The sequence below is a fragment of the Lolium perenne genome, chromosome 1 (assembly GCF_019359855.2).
Source record: "Lolium perenne isolate Kyuss_39 chromosome 1, Kyuss_2.0, whole genome shotgun sequence".
NCBI classification, from domain to species: Eukaryota; Viridiplantae; Streptophyta; class Magnoliopsida; order Poales; family Poaceae; genus Lolium; species Lolium perenne.
Genome location: NC_067244.2, coordinates 160,808,318 through 160,825,710, shown reverse-complemented (window position 1 = coordinate 160,825,710; position 17,393 = coordinate 160,808,318). Strand labels below are relative to the sequence as shown.

The 17,393-nt window shown below is 39.9% G+C and overlaps 1 protein-coding gene across 2 annotated transcripts in view; it reads left to right on the top strand.

The window, feature by feature from the left end:
- The first annotated feature begins 2,269 nt into the window (after positions 1 to 2,269).
- Positions 2,270 to 17,393, top strand: part of LOC127310242 (uncharacterized) — a 31,670-nt gene continuing 16,546 nt past the window's right edge. For both annotated transcript variants that reach the window (XM_071819506.1, XM_051340928.1), the window contains exons 1-31: positions 2,270 to 2,547; positions 4,958 to 5,061; positions 5,173 to 5,307; positions 5,392 to 5,442; positions 5,621 to 5,715; positions 5,788 to 5,905; positions 6,539 to 6,640; positions 6,988 to 7,170; positions 7,253 to 7,413; positions 8,051 to 8,221; positions 8,811 to 8,897; positions 8,972 to 9,287; positions 9,377 to 9,481; positions 9,559 to 9,654; positions 9,757 to 9,824; positions 10,365 to 10,485; positions 10,567 to 10,743; positions 10,819 to 11,028; positions 11,505 to 11,614; positions 11,925 to 12,021; positions 12,202 to 12,300; positions 12,376 to 12,528; positions 12,615 to 12,689; positions 12,763 to 13,251; positions 13,376 to 13,708; positions 13,788 to 13,916; positions 14,062 to 14,175; positions 14,256 to 14,440; positions 14,520 to 14,628; positions 15,063 to 15,206; positions 15,414 to 15,707. In XM_071819506.1, coding sequence (XP_071675607.1) covers positions 2,451 to 2,547; positions 4,958 to 5,061; positions 5,173 to 5,307; positions 5,392 to 5,442; positions 5,621 to 5,715; positions 5,788 to 5,905; positions 6,539 to 6,640; positions 6,988 to 7,170; positions 7,253 to 7,413; positions 8,051 to 8,221; positions 8,811 to 8,897; positions 8,972 to 9,287; positions 9,377 to 9,481; positions 9,559 to 9,654; positions 9,757 to 9,824; positions 10,365 to 10,485; positions 10,567 to 10,743; positions 10,819 to 11,028; positions 11,505 to 11,614; positions 11,925 to 12,021; positions 12,202 to 12,300; positions 12,376 to 12,528; positions 12,615 to 12,689; positions 12,763 to 13,251; positions 13,376 to 13,708; positions 13,788 to 13,916; positions 14,062 to 14,175; positions 14,256 to 14,440; positions 14,520 to 14,628; positions 15,063 to 15,206; positions 15,414 to 15,707 — 4,728 coding nt within the window. In that variant the 5' untranslated portion in view covers positions 2,270 to 2,450. The remainder of the gene's footprint in view (positions 2,548 to 4,957; positions 5,062 to 5,172; positions 5,308 to 5,391; positions 5,443 to 5,620; positions 5,716 to 5,787; positions 5,906 to 6,538; positions 6,641 to 6,987; positions 7,171 to 7,252; positions 7,414 to 8,050; positions 8,222 to 8,810; positions 8,898 to 8,971; positions 9,288 to 9,376; positions 9,482 to 9,558; positions 9,655 to 9,756; positions 9,825 to 10,364; positions 10,486 to 10,566; positions 10,744 to 10,818; positions 11,029 to 11,504; positions 11,615 to 11,924; positions 12,022 to 12,201; positions 12,301 to 12,375; positions 12,529 to 12,614; positions 12,690 to 12,762; positions 13,252 to 13,375; positions 13,709 to 13,787; positions 13,917 to 14,061; positions 14,176 to 14,255; positions 14,441 to 14,519; positions 14,629 to 15,062; positions 15,207 to 15,413; positions 15,708 to 17,393) is intronic.

Below are 17,393 nucleotides of genomic sequence, written 5' to 3'. Positions count from 1 at the left end.
TATGTCGAACTATGATCGTGTCTACTGTCATCATCTATGATCACTGCTACGTTTGCTTGTGTTCTTACTTCTGCGGTTGATAAGTGGTAACCTTATCACTGAAGAGAAGAGGTAACCAGAAGCGGATTTTAGGTTACAACCAAACAAACAGGATGTCGTTTTGGGTTGCAACTAGGCCTAAAAACCAACCTAATAAACGTGTAGAACCTAAATCTCCATGGAGCTAAAAAAAACTCTACGTAAGCACTTTTCTGACCCATGACCCATCTCAGATACGCGGAGGGCTTCTCCACTTCGCTCGTGTGCAAGAAATTGCTGCTGGCTAGCAGCAAACGCGCCCTTGTGCTCAAGTTCACCCAAGCTGACAGCGGTCCATTTTATATCCTGGCTACTGCAAACGAACCTATGGCCGAGTGCCGAGAGCCGAGTGCCGACTGAAACGCACCGCTTCGCCGTGCGCGGGTGTCCGCGTGTCCCCGCGCGCCTCAACGCGGACCAAGACCGCAACAGGTGCCGCGCCGCGGAGCTTCGAGGTGGCAGCACGGACAAGTCAAAGCAGCGCCTCACGTGATGTGGCCACCTAGCAGGCGGGCGTCTCGTGAGTCGCGATCCTGGCCTCGTGGCCGCATGCCGCATGCCGCGCCGCCCTTTGCGTGCTCGTGCCCGGGGATAAAGCGCACGTCGCCCTACGCCCCGCCCACCCTCGCCCCGCCGGCCGGTACCGGAACGTCGACGCCGCTCGATCCCCGGCGGCCCACGACGGCGACGGCGCCGGTTTCTTCCTTCCGATACCACCCCCGGCCAATCTCCGCCTCGAATTAGCAAACGCTCCACCCGTGCGCGTACACGACGGGGAATTTTTTATCCGCACCTAACCGGATCTGGTCGACTAACATCGTTTGGTTATCGCAAATCTCTATAAGCAGCTGACACAGCTGTGCGAGATGTAGAACTCTCCATCGGAATAAACAAGATCTTTGTCGATGCGCTGGCCACCCACCTGTGCGACCGGACGCCTAGTTGCGTTTCCCTTTGCTTGGGCGTGGCCATTCTCGAGCCTACCACTGGACCTGCCAGCCACGAGAAGGACCTGGCTCTCTTTATTGTTTGTTGAAAAAAGAAAAAAAGGCAGGTTGTTTATGATTTGATTTATGTGTTTTTAAAATTGATGTTGCTTTTACAGATGACAACGGTAAATGTGGCGAATGTAGAAAGAGTATTTTCTGCGACGAGTGTAGTAAAAAACAAGTTGAGAAATAATATACTAGTAGGCGACAAGCTTTTGAACCATTTGTAGTGACATTTATGGAGCCAAAGGTGTTCTTAAAAGTAAGTAAAGATGACATATTTCAAACTTTCATGGAAATGCGAGGGCGTAAATCGAAGAAATCCTAGTGATACGTCTCTTTATTTATACTATCCATCATGTAAGATTTTTTAAAAGTTTCGAAATGTTTGTATTGAAATCTAGCACATTTAGTATATGTACATATGTAATGAATTCAATTTGACAATCTATGGGCTATATATATTAATTATTTAGCAAAAAAATTCACAATTGAAGGAGTGCAATCTTTTTTCGAGGTGTGTCCGTCTTCTATTTTTTTTTGTTTGTCCATCACTGGGTCGGCCCTGTTGTTTGAAGGTAATAAAATGCATTATTATTCTCTTTAAACAAGACATATTAATGTACTTTCTCCGTTTCTATACACCCACATATAAAAAGGTTAAGTAGATTTTTAGGCACAGAGAGAATAGCAAAACATGTTATCTACTCCCTCCAATCCGAAAATAATGTGGAAAGGCATAGTATAATCATCTTTTACAGTAAACCCCTTCTAATTTTATATCAATAAAAAGAAGAACAACCAAAACAACTTTGATCTCCTTGGAGCTGGTCGCTAGCGTCGGCTTTTCCTGCCACCGCCCGTTGGCTCGCCCGCTCGCTGAAACGAAACCATGGCGCCGCCCGCCATGGTTCCGCAATGCTACTTTATATATTTAGTAAATTTTTCTCAAAAGTGGGCACGATTTTTGCAAATTAAAAATAACGCAGGATACATGATTACCCTCAGTTTTGCTGATTTAACACAAAAGGTCATCCATCATAGTCGGCAGAAACGGAGCCCACGCAGGATATTTTATTTCGCAGCTGGGCGCCATTCGTAAATAAACTCAGATTCTAGGGCAAATCCGTCATATCCGGCAGCACCTCTCCTTCCAGCGATCTCTTCTTCCCCTCGAAGACAAAAAGAGCCCCGAACGAGGAAAAAAAAAATACTAGAGGACTCCACGGCTGTGGGCTTCTTCCTTCTACTAGCAGTTTCTTCTCCCCCACGCGAAGGCGGAATCGCTCGCACGTTCCCGAGGCGAAGCCCCGAGCCGGAGCACGCTCCCATCGCGGTGGCGGCGCCGTCGGCAGTCGCCGACGATCGGCGGCGGCGGCGGAGATGTTGGAGGACCAGGTCGCCTTCCTGCTGCAGAAGTACCTCGGCAACTACGTCCGGGGGCTCAGCAAGGAGGCGCTCAAGATCAGCGTCTGGAGAGGTCAGCACTCTGCTCCTCCCCCTTCCCTTCCTCTTCCCTTTACCCGCCCACACGCACTCGTCGTTCAGTCCGATTGATTCCTCGCGTGTTCAGGGAAGCGCTCGCGGCTGATTTTGGTTCGTTTTTTTTTTTAGTTCGTCGCAGCGGCCTTGCTTGTTTGGGTATTTGTCTCAGTAACAAGTCGCTTTGGAACGGCTGTTGGGAGGTCGAGTCTGAGCATACTTTGGTGCTTATGCTTCGCTTTGCCTGTCGCGATTCAGTTCGGCAGGCGTGATTAAGATTTAGGAGTAGGCGGCGTTCTGGGCACTGTCTGATGTTTTCTGTTACATTGTGTTTGTCGTGAGCGGTAGCAATGGGGATGGCACTGATAGCGAGTTTTGAGGTATTTACTGTAGCTGTAGGTGGAAATTGTTTTTGGATACTATCGTGCAGTCATTCTGTTCCTCTCTGTGATAAAACAGACTTTTATGCTTCATTTGTTTCGGCACGGTCGTAATTTGGTTGCTGAGAGCTGTTACATGCCAAACCTTATTTGAGTATATTATGATTTGATGGACGCGATGGCTGGGCATTTGGTGTCTAATTGCATGTCATGGTTGAGAGAGGAACCAGCAAAATTTCGTGTTCGAAGTATTAGTGCTGGTAGCTGCATTGTTGAGTATTTGCGCTTTGTAAAGCTTGATTTGTGATGATTTATTACCTGCATCAGCTCGAGGGCTAGTGTGCGTTGCTGCCTTGTTGGTACATAGTGTCAATATGCCACTGATATGCTCCTGAACAATATATACCCATGTTACTTGGTCATCAATTAGTCAGTCAAATGAACTTCCAATTTTGCTGAGAACATTGCGTATGGCCGAACTATTGTACCGTTGAAACCCTGGATAAAATATTATACTTCCTCTGTTCACTAGTGTAACATGTTTTTGGCAAGCTAATTACATTAGTGAACGGAGGGAGTACATGAGATGCTTCTGTGCAACAAAATGGTGTAGGAATTGTGATCTTCATATCGAACATCTCTCTACACCATGAAACAAACTGCGTATGGAAGATGGATTTTATTTGGAATTCGGGTTTGTTCTAAGCTAGGCGCTATATTTGGACCATGCCTGTCCTGTTCCGTTGATCCTGAAATTTGAAGAACACAGTGATGGGCTAAACTCATCTAGACTCTGGCTGAAAAAAAGGACAAATATGCTGTTATGGTGTGTCATCTATCAGTAGCAGAATCATTTTGTACACATCCGGCTTCTACCCTGGACCTTGCATTGCTGTCTGCTGACACTGACGAGGCCCTGGATCCATCCTTCAGCCCACCATGGTTATGCCCTATTTTCCTTTAAGATGATCTTTGGGAGGAGAGTGTGATATATGCCTTTCTTAGCCCCCACTAACGGCTCTTACTCTCTCAACCAACAGAATAGTGAGTCAAGAAGAAAAAACATGAGTTGTGTGTGGTTCACTTAACTCCTGTAGGTTTTTTTTTTGAACATTGAACAGTAGGAAAGGCTTCTACTGCTTCTTCATTAAATAGAGAAAAACTGTTACATATTTAGAGAGCCTCTGGAGAGGCCATGGCCAACTTTCAAGAAAGCTGAACGCTATCTAATAATCCAGAAATAAAATTATGCAGGGACCCTTTGGTCCTATGAACCACAAGGGCGAAGTCAGCTTTGAATCTAGCCTTCCAAGACAAAACCTGAGGAGTTACACCATTAAAATGTAGGTTATTTCTTTCCTTCCATATACTCCAAGCTGCCACAGTGAAGACTTCCATAAACATAGGTTCGGACCAGGCAGCTTCAACTCCTGTAGGTTGTAGTGCATAACGTCCGTGCGGTTGATCCTTCTCTATTGGCAGTTTTTCTGAAATAACAAAGTTGTGAAATGGAATATACATTATCAAGTCAAGTCACATAAAGGACTTAATGCCAACTAACAAACATATCTAGTGATGGTTGGCAGCATTTTTTTGTTGTTGAGAAAAACAAAAGCTATGCATCTCAATGAATTGATAGAAAAGAGAGTTATGTACAAGCCCAAGAAAGGGCTACACCTGAGATTACAACATGATGCCCCTAAGAACTAGGTACCATGGGGAGCAAGCCTGGAAGCCCTTCGCTCCCGCTGTTGCAAAATCCCGGGCCTCCGCCCGGATAGTGAAAAACAATTGGTAGACGTCGGGCTACGCAGCGATAGAAATAAATGATGTTGTGGAATTCGGAATGGTCATCTCATGGGCAGCTTATGTGTGTGCTGGGCCCATGTTGAGATGATTGTAAGTGAATACACATTATACACACACGCGCGTGCACATTTGTTTTCCTTCTGCTAGGTATGGTTCCCTGTTTTGTGAATGATATTGACTATCTGTAACTTACTGTTGTTTTATGCAATATTATTTCAGGTGATGTAGAACTCACAAACATGCAGTTGAAGCCAGAGGCGCTCAATTCCTTGAAGTTACCTGTTAAAGTCAAAGCTGGTTTCCTTGGTTCAGTGAAGCTCAAGGTCTGTAGTAGTTGCTTTGGTAACAAAAATATTTTGCCTGAATCTACTATGTTGTGATTTTCTGTGACAAGGTTGAATATGCTAACGGATGAGTGCATCAATGATTATTAGGTCCCATGGAGCAGACTTGGCCAAGAGCCGGTCTTGGTTTATCTTGATCGGATTTTTATATTAGCTGAACCAGCAACAAATGTTGAAGGTTGCAGTGAGGATACTGTCCAAGAAGTCAAACGAAGTAGAGTTAGGGTGAGGAATTTCTGATGGTAGTTAAGTTATTTTGACAATTGTTTGTTGAACCGTGTATTGATGATATTTTGTTTATTGAAACAGGAAATGGAAATGAAATTATTGGAGAGCCAGCAACAACTGAACTCCGAACTGGTACATATTGATGCTTAACCTTCTTACAATTGTGTGTGTATTTGTGTGTTGTCATGATTATCTACTGAATGGCTTGGATAGTCGATCATGTTTTGCCTCCTGTTGAGTGGTTTGGGAACTTACCATCTTAGCTTGCTTATGCTCATTAATTTCTGACTTAAACCTTTCATCCCTGAAGAATTCTTCATGGCTTGGGTCTTTTATTGGCACTGTAATTGGAAATATCAAGTTGTCCATTGGCAACATTCATATCAGATACGAAGACATAGAGAGGTACTTAAATTTCTGTTCAGTCAATGTATCTTTCAGAGTGCATATAAGAATACCTTGTATTTTTTTCTGTAGCAATCCAGGCCACCCTTTCGCAGCAGGTTTGGTACTTTCAAAGCTGTCAGCAGTTACCGTGGATGACCATGGGAAGGAAACTTTCGCCACTGGTGGAGATTTGGAGCGAGTGAAGAAGGTATATTCTCCTAATTTCACGACGTTTTTGCTCCGTCGTAATTTGATATAACATGCAATGGCTGCTAGTTACTTCTGGGAATGCAGACATCCCTTTTGCAACCCATGGATATTCTTTTCTTAGATGGAAATGAGGACGGAAAATCACTTCCTATGGCTTTTGGATCACAAAATATAATGCTACTGTGAGCAACACTAGTTGTATTTTTCTTTTTATATATCTCGAGATACTCTATGCACTTCCTCCATCCAAAAATTACTATGGAGTACGTACACCTTCCTCTGTTAGAATACTCATAGTGGGAATAAGAAAGGTAGTAACATCACACACCTCGAGAAGTTTTGGTGACATGGCAAGACAATAAATGAAGAAATACAGTGAGGTGTGGTAACTAGGTGTTGAAGACAAATCAATTCATCTTCTCTTATTTTCTCATATTGTTTTTGTTCGTTGATTTCTTTACACTAATCAATCTGCATGTCTAGTATAATATGTTGATGTCAACAGAAAATACATCATTTTTAAGTTACGAAAAATCTTCCCTAAGATCATTTATTGAGCCTTCTTTCTTTTGCTTCTGACAATTGTATTTATTATTCTTGCATTTGATAGCTTATTATGATGGTTTTGCAGTCTGTTGAACTTGAGAGTCTGGCGCTTTATTTTGATTCTGATAGCAGTCCTTGGAGCGTGGATAAACCTTGGGAAGATTTACTGCCTTCAGAATGGAGTCAGGTAGCTTACAGTTGTATTTGCAATAAATATTTATGGGGTTTGAGGGTATAAATCTGCATGTAGACAGTTGTCTATTTTACATAATCGAACTGAACTGCTACACGGTGAACCTGGATGGCCTGATACTGGACTACGCCGAGGCTTTGGAGGATGGGTCTTGTGCAATTTCATTGGTTTTGTCTAATAATTTTATATTCACTGGATAATTGTTTACCTTTTTAGCTGAGAATTCTAGGGGTGGCCCAATAATATTTTTTTATTTAAACAAGGAAATATATAAAGCAGAACTGTACAAGTGGGGCTATACAGAGTATAAATATTTACTGGTTCACCAAACCTTTTTTCAGGTTTTTGAGTTCAGAAAACAGGATATTTCTAGTACTGCTTCAAAAGCTCACACTTACATATTAAGACCTATATCTGGCAAAGCAAAATATACAAAGGTACACGTTGATGAAGCAAAGAGGAGTGGACAAGCGTTGCAAAATGCTGCTGTTGATTTGGATGACGTTACTTTATCTTTGTCAAAGGTTTTGTACTCTCAACCAGCCCCCGTTTTTGTTTAAGTAATGAAGCAGTAATGTTGATGGTAGTCTGTTTTCTTCAAATCAGGATGGTTACAGGGACATCTTGAAGATGGCTGATAATTTTTCTTCTTTTAATCAACGGCTGAGATATGCTCATTACCGGCCATCTTTACCAGTGAAGTCTGATCCAAAATCTTGGTGGAAGTATGCATACAAAGTAGTGACTCACGAAACGAAGAAGGCAAGGTATATAGATTCTACATGCCTTTCTGGGTGTCTGTTCCTCTTTGTGTGTGTATTATGTATTATTAGCGTGTATAGTTATTTAGTTTATCAGTTTGTAATTATGATATTGAACATAGCTCAAGATAGTGTCTGTATTCTGGAGGCATGGCCGTTATGTTTGGGTTTACTCCACAGGGAGTCCTACATACCTTCTGACATTTGTTTTAATCATGATAAGACTAGCCCTCTGTCTGAGCTGATGAACCGGTCTTAATAAAATTGTGCTGCCATGCGCACAGCTGCAACATATATGTGAGAATAAAAGAAGTTGAGCACTAACGGTGCAATCAAGCCACACCAGTCATAGTCGTGCCAAATTGCCAATTTATTCTTTTAGAAAATCAGGCATCTCTCCCTGGCTCCGTTTTATTCGAGTGAAAGTCTCGGCATGGCATTTGGTTTTAGGCATGACACCATTATGCTATTGTCCTTTGGAAAATTCATTGCATTTTTTCTGTTCCGTGAAGGACCCTTGAATTAATCATATATTTTCAATGCTGACTTTGGCCTAACACCTATATGATGTAATGTTACGTGGAGTACTTTTTTGTGCACCTGATTTTCTCATTGAGTTCGTGTTGACATGTCATTAATGCAGTGGAACTCTATCTTGGGAACAACTACTGAGAAATGCAAGACTTCGGAAGACATATGTATCTTTATACGCGTCCCTTCTGAAATCTGACATGAGCCGTCTGGTTGTTGAAGATAATGAGGAGATCAATAGCATGGATCGTGAACTAGATATGGAAGTTATTCTACAATGGAGGTAGTATGTTTGTTCTTTGCTCTTTGAGACATCATCTATGAAGTCTATCTTGTAGATAATTGGCTGAAATATAATAATTGATAATCTTATAACTGTGTTCCTTGATGATTATATTTCATAATAATGTGGAAGGAAGTATATCTGAATACTGATATGTTCCATTGGCTCTTCTCAGAATTACGTTATTCTGACATGTAAATATTATGTCATGCTATTACTGTCTTGGATACAACTTCTGCGTAATATCAATGTTGTTGAGTGGGCTGATCATTCCTTCCGAAGTTTCTATTCTTTTTTAAATACATCATACGATAACCTTTTGAAATCTTGAGCAAGACTTCTAGGATTCTTCACGCTTCTGATGCACAGTGAATAGGCGGGCCGCAAGCATGCTGTGCAACTTTGTTCTTGATTGTTTGAGCCACTCATGAAAACAAACCATAGAATTCGCCGAATGAGCATTGCAGCAATATGGATGCTCTTTCTTTTTCCAATAAAATTGAACTACACTATCGCTCCCATTGTTTCATCTGCATGATCTCCTATGAGTTGTCCATTGCTTAAAATTTATCTTTTTTCCTTTGTGAAGGATGCTGGCCCACAAGTTTGTTGAACAGTCAGCAGAAACGTATCAGCGTGCTCAACAAAACAAGCAATCCTGGTGGTCATTTGGATGGTCTGTCTAATCTATACAAACTCACATTCTCTGTATTGCCAACGTGTATCATTTAATTCTTCTTGTGCATACAGGAGCGGCTCTTCAAAGGATGATGGAGACTCAAAGAGTTTTAGTGATGAAGATTGGGAAAGACTAAATAGGATAATTGGGTACAAAGAAAATACAGAGTATATTCCTGCTCAGCAAGATATGAAATTGATGCAGTTTTATTTTGAAATACGCATGAAGCATAATGCATCAAGGCTTATCATTGATGGTTCAGAGTGCCTTGCTGATCTTTCATGTGAAGATTTCTGCTGTAACTTGAAAATGTATCCAGAGGCAAAAGTTTTTGATCTGAAGCTTGGTTCCTACAAACTTCTATCTCCATATGGCCTGCTTGCTGAGGTTTTACCACCTTGTTCTTCTAATTTTACCTTTTAAACTTGCAAATTCATTAATGACTTAACAATACCATTATCCATATGACTTATTAGAGTGCAAGTGTTGTTGATTCTCTTGTTGGTGTCTTTTCGTACAAACCATTCAATGAGCAACTGGACTGGAGTTTCACAGCTAGGGCTTCTCCTTGTTATATAACTGTAAGTTATCCTTAATAGACCTCTGGTGTGCACATATTTGATTTACCCTTGTATGATTGTTGTTGCTGTTCTGGCAGTATTTGAAAGACTCCATTGACCAAATCGTTGCCTTCTTCAAGAGTAGCCCTACCATTAGCCAGACCCTTGCACTAGAGACTGCTGCTGCTGTACAGGTATATATTCATAATTCATTTGAAGCAAGATTTGTTTCTATGGTAATATTATTGATTCTTCTGCATTTTTTCTTTGAGTAACATATCTTTTGATTTATGAAGATGACATTAGATGAAGTGAAACGCACTGCTCAACAGCAAATGACACGGGTCCTAAAAGATCAGTCCAGGTTGGTGTGAATTATTTTACTACTGAAAGAACTATATTGTGGTGAACACCTGAATGACAATGTAGTCAACTTGTAAGGGATTTATGGTTAGGCAAGGTCCCAGCATCCTTCTCTGTAGGTCTCTCAGAATCCTGTTTTTCATAGTTCCGCATTAATGGTTATACCAATAATGGTTGATGTGAGTCACGTGGCAAACAATATTTAGTAACCATAGTTTAGTACTTAAATTTGGAGCTATGGCCTATGGGAGCATATGCAATTGCAATAGAAGGGATAGTGTCTTACTACGATGCTTCAGCCTGAAGACAAGAATAATCAAGATGAGATTATTTTAAATTTGTCTGTACATCAGCTATAAGTCAATTTTGATTATCAAGACTTGAAATACATTTCAATTACCCCTCATATTCATATCATTCTTTTTCTTATATAATTTTTTTGCTTCAATGCTAAGAATTATTCTAAAAATCAGCCATACGTTCTTTCTTCTTTGGGTTGGTTTTTCTGAATGGCCATTGATGTACGTATAATCTCTGTTAGGTTTTCACTGAATCTGGATATCGCTGCTCCTAAAATTACTGTTCCTACCAAGTTCCGTCCAGACGATATACATGAGACAAAGCTTTTGCTTGACCTTGGACATTTGATTCTTCGGACAGAGGTCTTGTTTACTCTCTAAGTAATACTTTCATATCTATGGGTGGTTGAGTTTATCTGTCACTGATGTTTCTTGTCACTTCAGGAGATTTGGGATTCATATACTTCAGAAGAGCAAAATATATATCTGAATTTCAATTTGGTGCTCAGTGATGTATCTGCATTTCTAGTTGATGGTGATTACCATTGGAATGATACATCTAAAGAAGTCAATTTGTTGCCAGTTATTGACAAGTGTGGAATTGCCTTGAAGCTTCAGCAGGTGCACACTAATTTTCTCTCCTTCCCGAGGAAAGAATAAACGAAAGTGGGAATGACTCATCCTACTGTTTTGCAGATCCAGGTAGAAAGTTCACTATATCCTTCCACAAGAATGGCAGTACGGGTGCCTTCCTTGGGATTTCATTTCTCTCCGGCACGCTATCATCGATTGATGGAGATTGTAAAGATTTTTCAAGACACTGATAGTGAGAGTAACAGTTCAAATCTTGCACATTTGTGGGATCAGGCTGACTTTGAAGGATGGTCTTCCCTTCTTACATGGAAGGTTTGCCTTTTATTCTATATAATTGTATACTCCTGTATCTCTTAAGAAATTAAAATAAAATACATTTGTAACTACTCCCTCTGTTCCATAATTCTTGTCGCTGATTTGGATGTATCTAGACACATTCTGTACATAGATACATCCAAATCAGTGACAATAATAATTATGGACAAGAGGGAGTAATTGATAGCTTTCTATATTTGATTGAGAATTATGACTGCATCTTCAGCGCACATTGTACTCCGATATCGGTAGGCCTGTGTTAACTTTTCTCTTAACATCATAACTAAACTGCAAATGCTCGTTGACCAAGTTATTTTTGCTCAGAATTTCGACCCGGTGTAATCTCAAATTTAAATGATGGTGCCGAAGGGCAATTTTAGAGTAGATAGCAGAATGTACTAAACTGTCTGTTGTCCCGCTTATAATAAATATGATACTACTATCTCTAATAGTTCTTTACGACCTGTTATTAGGGTGTTGGAAACCGAGAAGCTGCTTGGCAGCGAAGATACTTGCGCCTAGTGGGGCCATTTATTTATTTATTTGAAAATCCAGAGTCTACAACATATAAGCAATGGTCCAGGTAATTCCCTTTCCGGTTCTTACTTATTATGCAAAATTCTAGATTTAGAGCTACCATTAAATTTGAGTCCTATAGCGCCAAGTGATTTGTTAGCTGAGATTCTTCAATATTAAGTACCTTGACTCTTAGATTTTCTTATCACATGGCTTAATGTCTTCAATGTTTCATAAATAATGGAATAGCTCAATACATTTTTGTGTCTGCCTATGGTAGTAATAGTGATGTAAGCATGTCAAGGGCTTTTATTTTTGTTATGTGCCTGGATTTTTGTTTGAACTTTAATTTTTCATCTGTTTGTGCTGCGTTGCAGTTTAAGTGGGAAACAAATTCATCAGGTCCCTACTGAGCTAACGAATGGTGTACAGAATATTGTGGCACTGCACGACTCTGGTCAAGTCAACCCGAAGGTACGGTCTATTAGCTTATTATATCCAGTTATTTAGTTTTTTAAAGATTATAATTGGGCATATTACCTAATAATTTATACAATTAATACAATTAACTACTCGCAATGTAGAGTTGCCAATAGCCTCTCCTTGTAATCTCCGTTACATAATTGATGATTTCTATTTGATTTTGTTGTACAGATTCTGGAAGATACTGGTGCTTTGATATTGTTGTTTGATAGTGAGGAAACAAGAAAAGTATGGCAGAACCGCTTGCAGGGTGCTATATATCGTGCATCGGTACTTTTCCTTTTCTATGTATGTTTCAGTTTTTGTCTTCTAATGTTGCCCAGATAATAACCGGCATACTCCCAGGGTTCTGCCACAGTTTCAAACTTTCCTGAAGCTGCTTTCCCATCAGAGTCTCACTCCTTCAAAGGCAGTCTTCCAGATGTTGTCAACATAGAAAAATTGTTTGTTGCTGGTATTCTTGATGAACTAAAGATCTGTTTTTCATGTGGCTATGAGGTATGTCTTTCTTGCTGGTATGTCTTTTACGAATTTTCCTGTAATCGTGAATCTAATACTATTGATGTAACTTCTACTGTTTGTAGGGTAATCACAGACTAAAAAAAGTACTACTAGCTAAGGAGAGCAGCTTGTTTGAATTTCGGGCAGTTGGTGGTCAGGTACACCTATCTACATTTAGTCCTTGCTGTGTGATTCATTTTACTTACCCACTTTATGTGTGGAAACAAATAGGTTGAGCTTTCAATGAAGGGTGGCGACTTACTGATTGGAACTATTTTGCGATCACTGGAAATTGAAGATCAGTATTTTTACCCAGGTAGTCCTGAACCAAGGTACTTGGCGAGGTCCTTCATTAACAGTATGCAAACCGTCCCCACTCCTGCTCGAAAGAATATTTCAGGACCTAAAGGCAGCCCACTGAAGAAAAGTGACAGTGAGGAAAGTTTTTTTGAAGCATCAGATGATTTTGATGAATTTGAAACACCCATGCTAAAAGAGAGGAGTATATCAGATTATTTTAGTGCCCAAGATTTTTTACCTAGTGGCCTCCCCTCTTTGCAACCCCCTGCATTTAGTCGTATTCCTGGTTTGCTACCAGACAGTGAAATTAAAACAGTTGGATTCACTTCGGAAGGTAGTGGTACTTCTGATAGTTTTGTGAAAGCTCAGATTGTTATATATGATCAGCAGTCTCTCCAGTATAACAACTTGGACACCAGGGTAAATATCTCAATATCTAAAGATCATTTATTACAAGGCTTCAGTTATTTATATAAACTGAGCCCTTTCCCCTAGATCCTAGAACTGTACTCGTGATATTTGACTTTTTCCCTTTATTTACCAGGTAGTTGTAAGTGTTGCTACTCTAACCTTCTTTTGTCATCGGCCAACTGTCCTCGCAATCATGGAATTTATGAATGCTATCAACCTTGCAAGTGCGCCTGATAGCGACAAAGATAAAAACGCAGATGATAATACTAAGTCTGATAATGTGGTCGAGGAGCCTATATCTGATCTGGAATCAGAACCTAACATAAAAAGATTACTGTCTAAAGGTAAAAACAGAGTAGTTTTTCATCTCACATCAAGCATGGCAGAGGCACAAGTATTACTAATGAATGAAAAGGGTGATCTACTTGTTACTTTGTCACAGAATAACCTCTCAACTGATATCAAGGTATGATCATGTCCAGTGTATATGATAGTTTTTGACTTAGTTGACCTTACTTATGTGACTATCTTTGGAATTACTTAAGGTGTTCACGTCGTCATTCAGTATAAAGGCTGCACTTGGAAACCTCAAAATAAGCGATGATAGTCTTCGTAGAAACCATCCTTACTTTTGGGTCTGTGACATGCGAAATCCGGGAGGATCTTTTGTGGAGGTACTAGCATGTTACTTGCTATATTAATTGACTCATTGCTTGGCTAGTTGCAGGTCTTAACTTCTGTACTTCAGTTTTTTCAATTCTTGAATAATCATTCTTTCTGGCTTGAGGAAGTAAGGAAATTCTTTAAAACTTCGTGCAGATCGATTTTACTTCATACAGTATTGGCGACGAAGACTACCATGGGTATGACTACAGTCTTATAGGGAAGCTATCTGAAGTTAGGATTGTTTATCTTAACCGTTTTGTTCAAGAGGTATGCTATTTACAGCCCATCTATTTTATCCTTTCTATCAATGGCTTAAGGGCTTTTTCTTTTCTCTTTTAAATTTGCAGATTACTGGCTATTTCCTAGGTCTCGTCCCTAAAAGTTCTGATGGTGTTGTAAAGCTAAAAGACAACGTGACCAACTCAGAGAAGTGGGTTAGCAAAACTGATATGGAAGGATCGCCTGCCCTCAAGTTGGATGTTTCATTCAGTAGACCTATAATTGTTATGCCTCGTGATACCAATAGTCATGAGTAAGGACGTCTCTCTGTATATGATTTTTTTATTCACCTATCTTTGTTGCATTTTACAGATACTTATTTATGGCTGCAGCTTCTTGGAGCTTGATGTCCTGTACATTACAGTCCAAAATGAATTCCAATGGATAGGTGGCGACAAGAATGAGATGAGTGCTGTTCACATGGAAATTTTGACAGTTACAGTAAGTTTACTTCATGCACATGTTTTATTGGGCGACAACAGTAGAGGACAGACCTGCTGAAATATTTTATTTGTTTTCGAAAAAAGCATATGCAAAGAACAAGAGGAGCATGCGAAAGAAACAGGGATTTGCCTAGCCATTTAGAATCTTGATAGCAGAAATATTTACGTGTATACTAATTATGGGTCACTACATCAAATACATGAATTGTTCAATGTTTACTTGTGCCTTCAAGTTAAAGCAAATAGAGGATAATAGAGAGGAATGGTGAAAATGAGAAACCACATGTTAAAGGTTATTCTGTCTTCTCTTTAGATCTATGTGGAATATCTTTCATAATTTTGGGTCAGATGCAGAGTATTAGGTGAACCACACTTCTTTGCACTTGATCTTATAATTGTTCTTATAGCTGTCTTTGCACAATTCTTTTGTAGGTAAAGGACATAAACTTAACTATTGGTATGGATATGGTGAGGGGTGAAACTATAATACAAGATGTGGAAGGTCTCTCCGTTGAGATTCGTAGATCATTACGTGATCTGATGCACCAGTTGCCAGTGGTGGAGGCAGCAATTAAGGTAGCTCACTTTCTCAGAATGATTATTTATGCAAAATCTGCCTCCTAGGAGGATGTAAACCAAACACTATCTTTTCAATGAAATGAAACCTTTGCGTTTTCTCGAAAAAAAAAAATTTACGGTAAATTCCTTGGTCATAAGAAAATTGCATTTTGTTTTGTAATATGGGTACCGTTGTAACACTCATTTTTCATCTGGCTGTCTCAGGTGGACGTTTTGAAAGCAGCATTATCCAATCGAGAATATGAAGTTATATCTGAATGTGCATCATCAAACTTTGCTGAGGCACCACATGTTGTGCCTGCTCTGGATGGTCCTCCAGATGAAACTTCAACATCTGAATCTCATATTTCAGCATCTTCTATTTCTTCTGAAAGTATTCAGGACCTGTCCCAAGATACAGAAACGTGGATAGCAAACAAATTTTCGGTTTCAATAAATCTAGTCGAGCTCTCTCTGCATTCGGGATCAACAAGGGATTCTCCTCTTGCTAGCGTGCAGGTACTCTTTCTAAAGGAATATGCTTTGGAACTGTATTGATTGTTGCACATGTTTGCCGCTTATTTCCATGTTTCCCTTGCTTTTTTTTTCGAGAAAACGCAATGACATTGATTGTTTCCCTTGCTTTGACTTGTCTTATAGGCATATTGAGTCCTGGTCCCATGTTTTCCTTGCTTTGATTTGTCTTATAACCATATTGAGTCCTGGTCCAAACGGATTTGTGTACTAAGTACCACCGGTTACAGTACTGCTGAAACTGCAATGTCCATTTGGTCTTCTAGTGAAACCTGTAGCAGTACTTCATTTGTAGTAGTAATGTGTTACCTTACCTGGCGCCAACATCAGTAGTCAATATTGGTTGCCTGACGCAGTATGATTATTCAAGAGACAAAGTGACATACTGAACATTTACCAATATGTTCAGTTGTAGGAGTAATGTGTCACCTGACCTGACACCAGTGTGAGTGATCAATGTTAGTTGCTTGGTGCAGTATGTTTATTCAAGACAATCAAGTTGCATGTGAGAGTTTGATAAGAGTACAATTCTAAGTTCTAAATAAAAAAATATATTTAACCAACTTTGTTTTATTGAGGAAAGGATCATTAGCTGATACCAATCTGCCCAAAAGCCAAGAAGAAGGTTGCTAGATTTTAATTGCAATTTTCACAAATTGGAACCAGTCCTCACGAGTTACTAGTAGTGAGCACTCCGCAGAGACATGTGCAGACCGATCATATTCCAGTTTTCAAGCGAAGAAATACATTGTTTTAGCTTTGCACAGTTCCCTGCCCTAACAGACAAGGATCAAACTTCATTTGGTACACTTGTATGAGTTTGCGTATTTAATTGGATTTGCAGACTTAAAGAAAATATTCAACATTTTCTACAACTTTTTATTAGCTCCTGCACCTCTACCTAAATGATAAATGCTTCCCAAATGGCAGCCTTGGAAGGAATAAAATGAAATCACACTCTAAATTCTAGAAGCAGGTATTCTTTGACATGACGTTAATCTGGACTGTATTTTAACATGATGTGAACTCAAATGTTACCAGATATTGCTACTTTGCTAGCTATATTTTTCCAAGAATCCTTTTGAAGACGTATGTTTCTCTTTTTCGTTTCAGGCTGGCAGCACTCTGCTGGTGTTTTCCTCCTTTGCTGAGATCTTCTGTTAGTTAGCTTAGAAGTAGAGTATTTTTTATTCTTTCATGATTTTTTGCATGTTTTTTGTGTGTGTGCTGGACAAAGCTGGTTCTGTCAGTGACTCTTTATGATGCACTTAGCTTCCTTTGGCTCAAGGTTTTAACATTCATATATTCGTGTGTTCCACACTGTTTTGGTATTTTTATTTGAAATGCTGGCAGGAGCACTGCCGATTCAGATAGAAGAATAGAATTGATCCTGTTGATAAGGGAAACCGAACCCAAAAACCTCACAAACACTGTTAATTAAGGAAAACTGAGCAAAAACCCCAACAACAGGCGAGAAAACCTAGCTAAACTAGGCCTAAGCACCACCAAGAAAAAACAAACCTGCTGGCAAAGCTGATCCGGCACAATACACAAACAAGGAATACCGTAAACACCACAGACTGCATCATCATCCTCCATCGCACTCACGACCCGAGGACTTCTGACTTGTTTTGTATTTGCATCTTTTTTTTGTGTGTGTCTGAGAAGAAT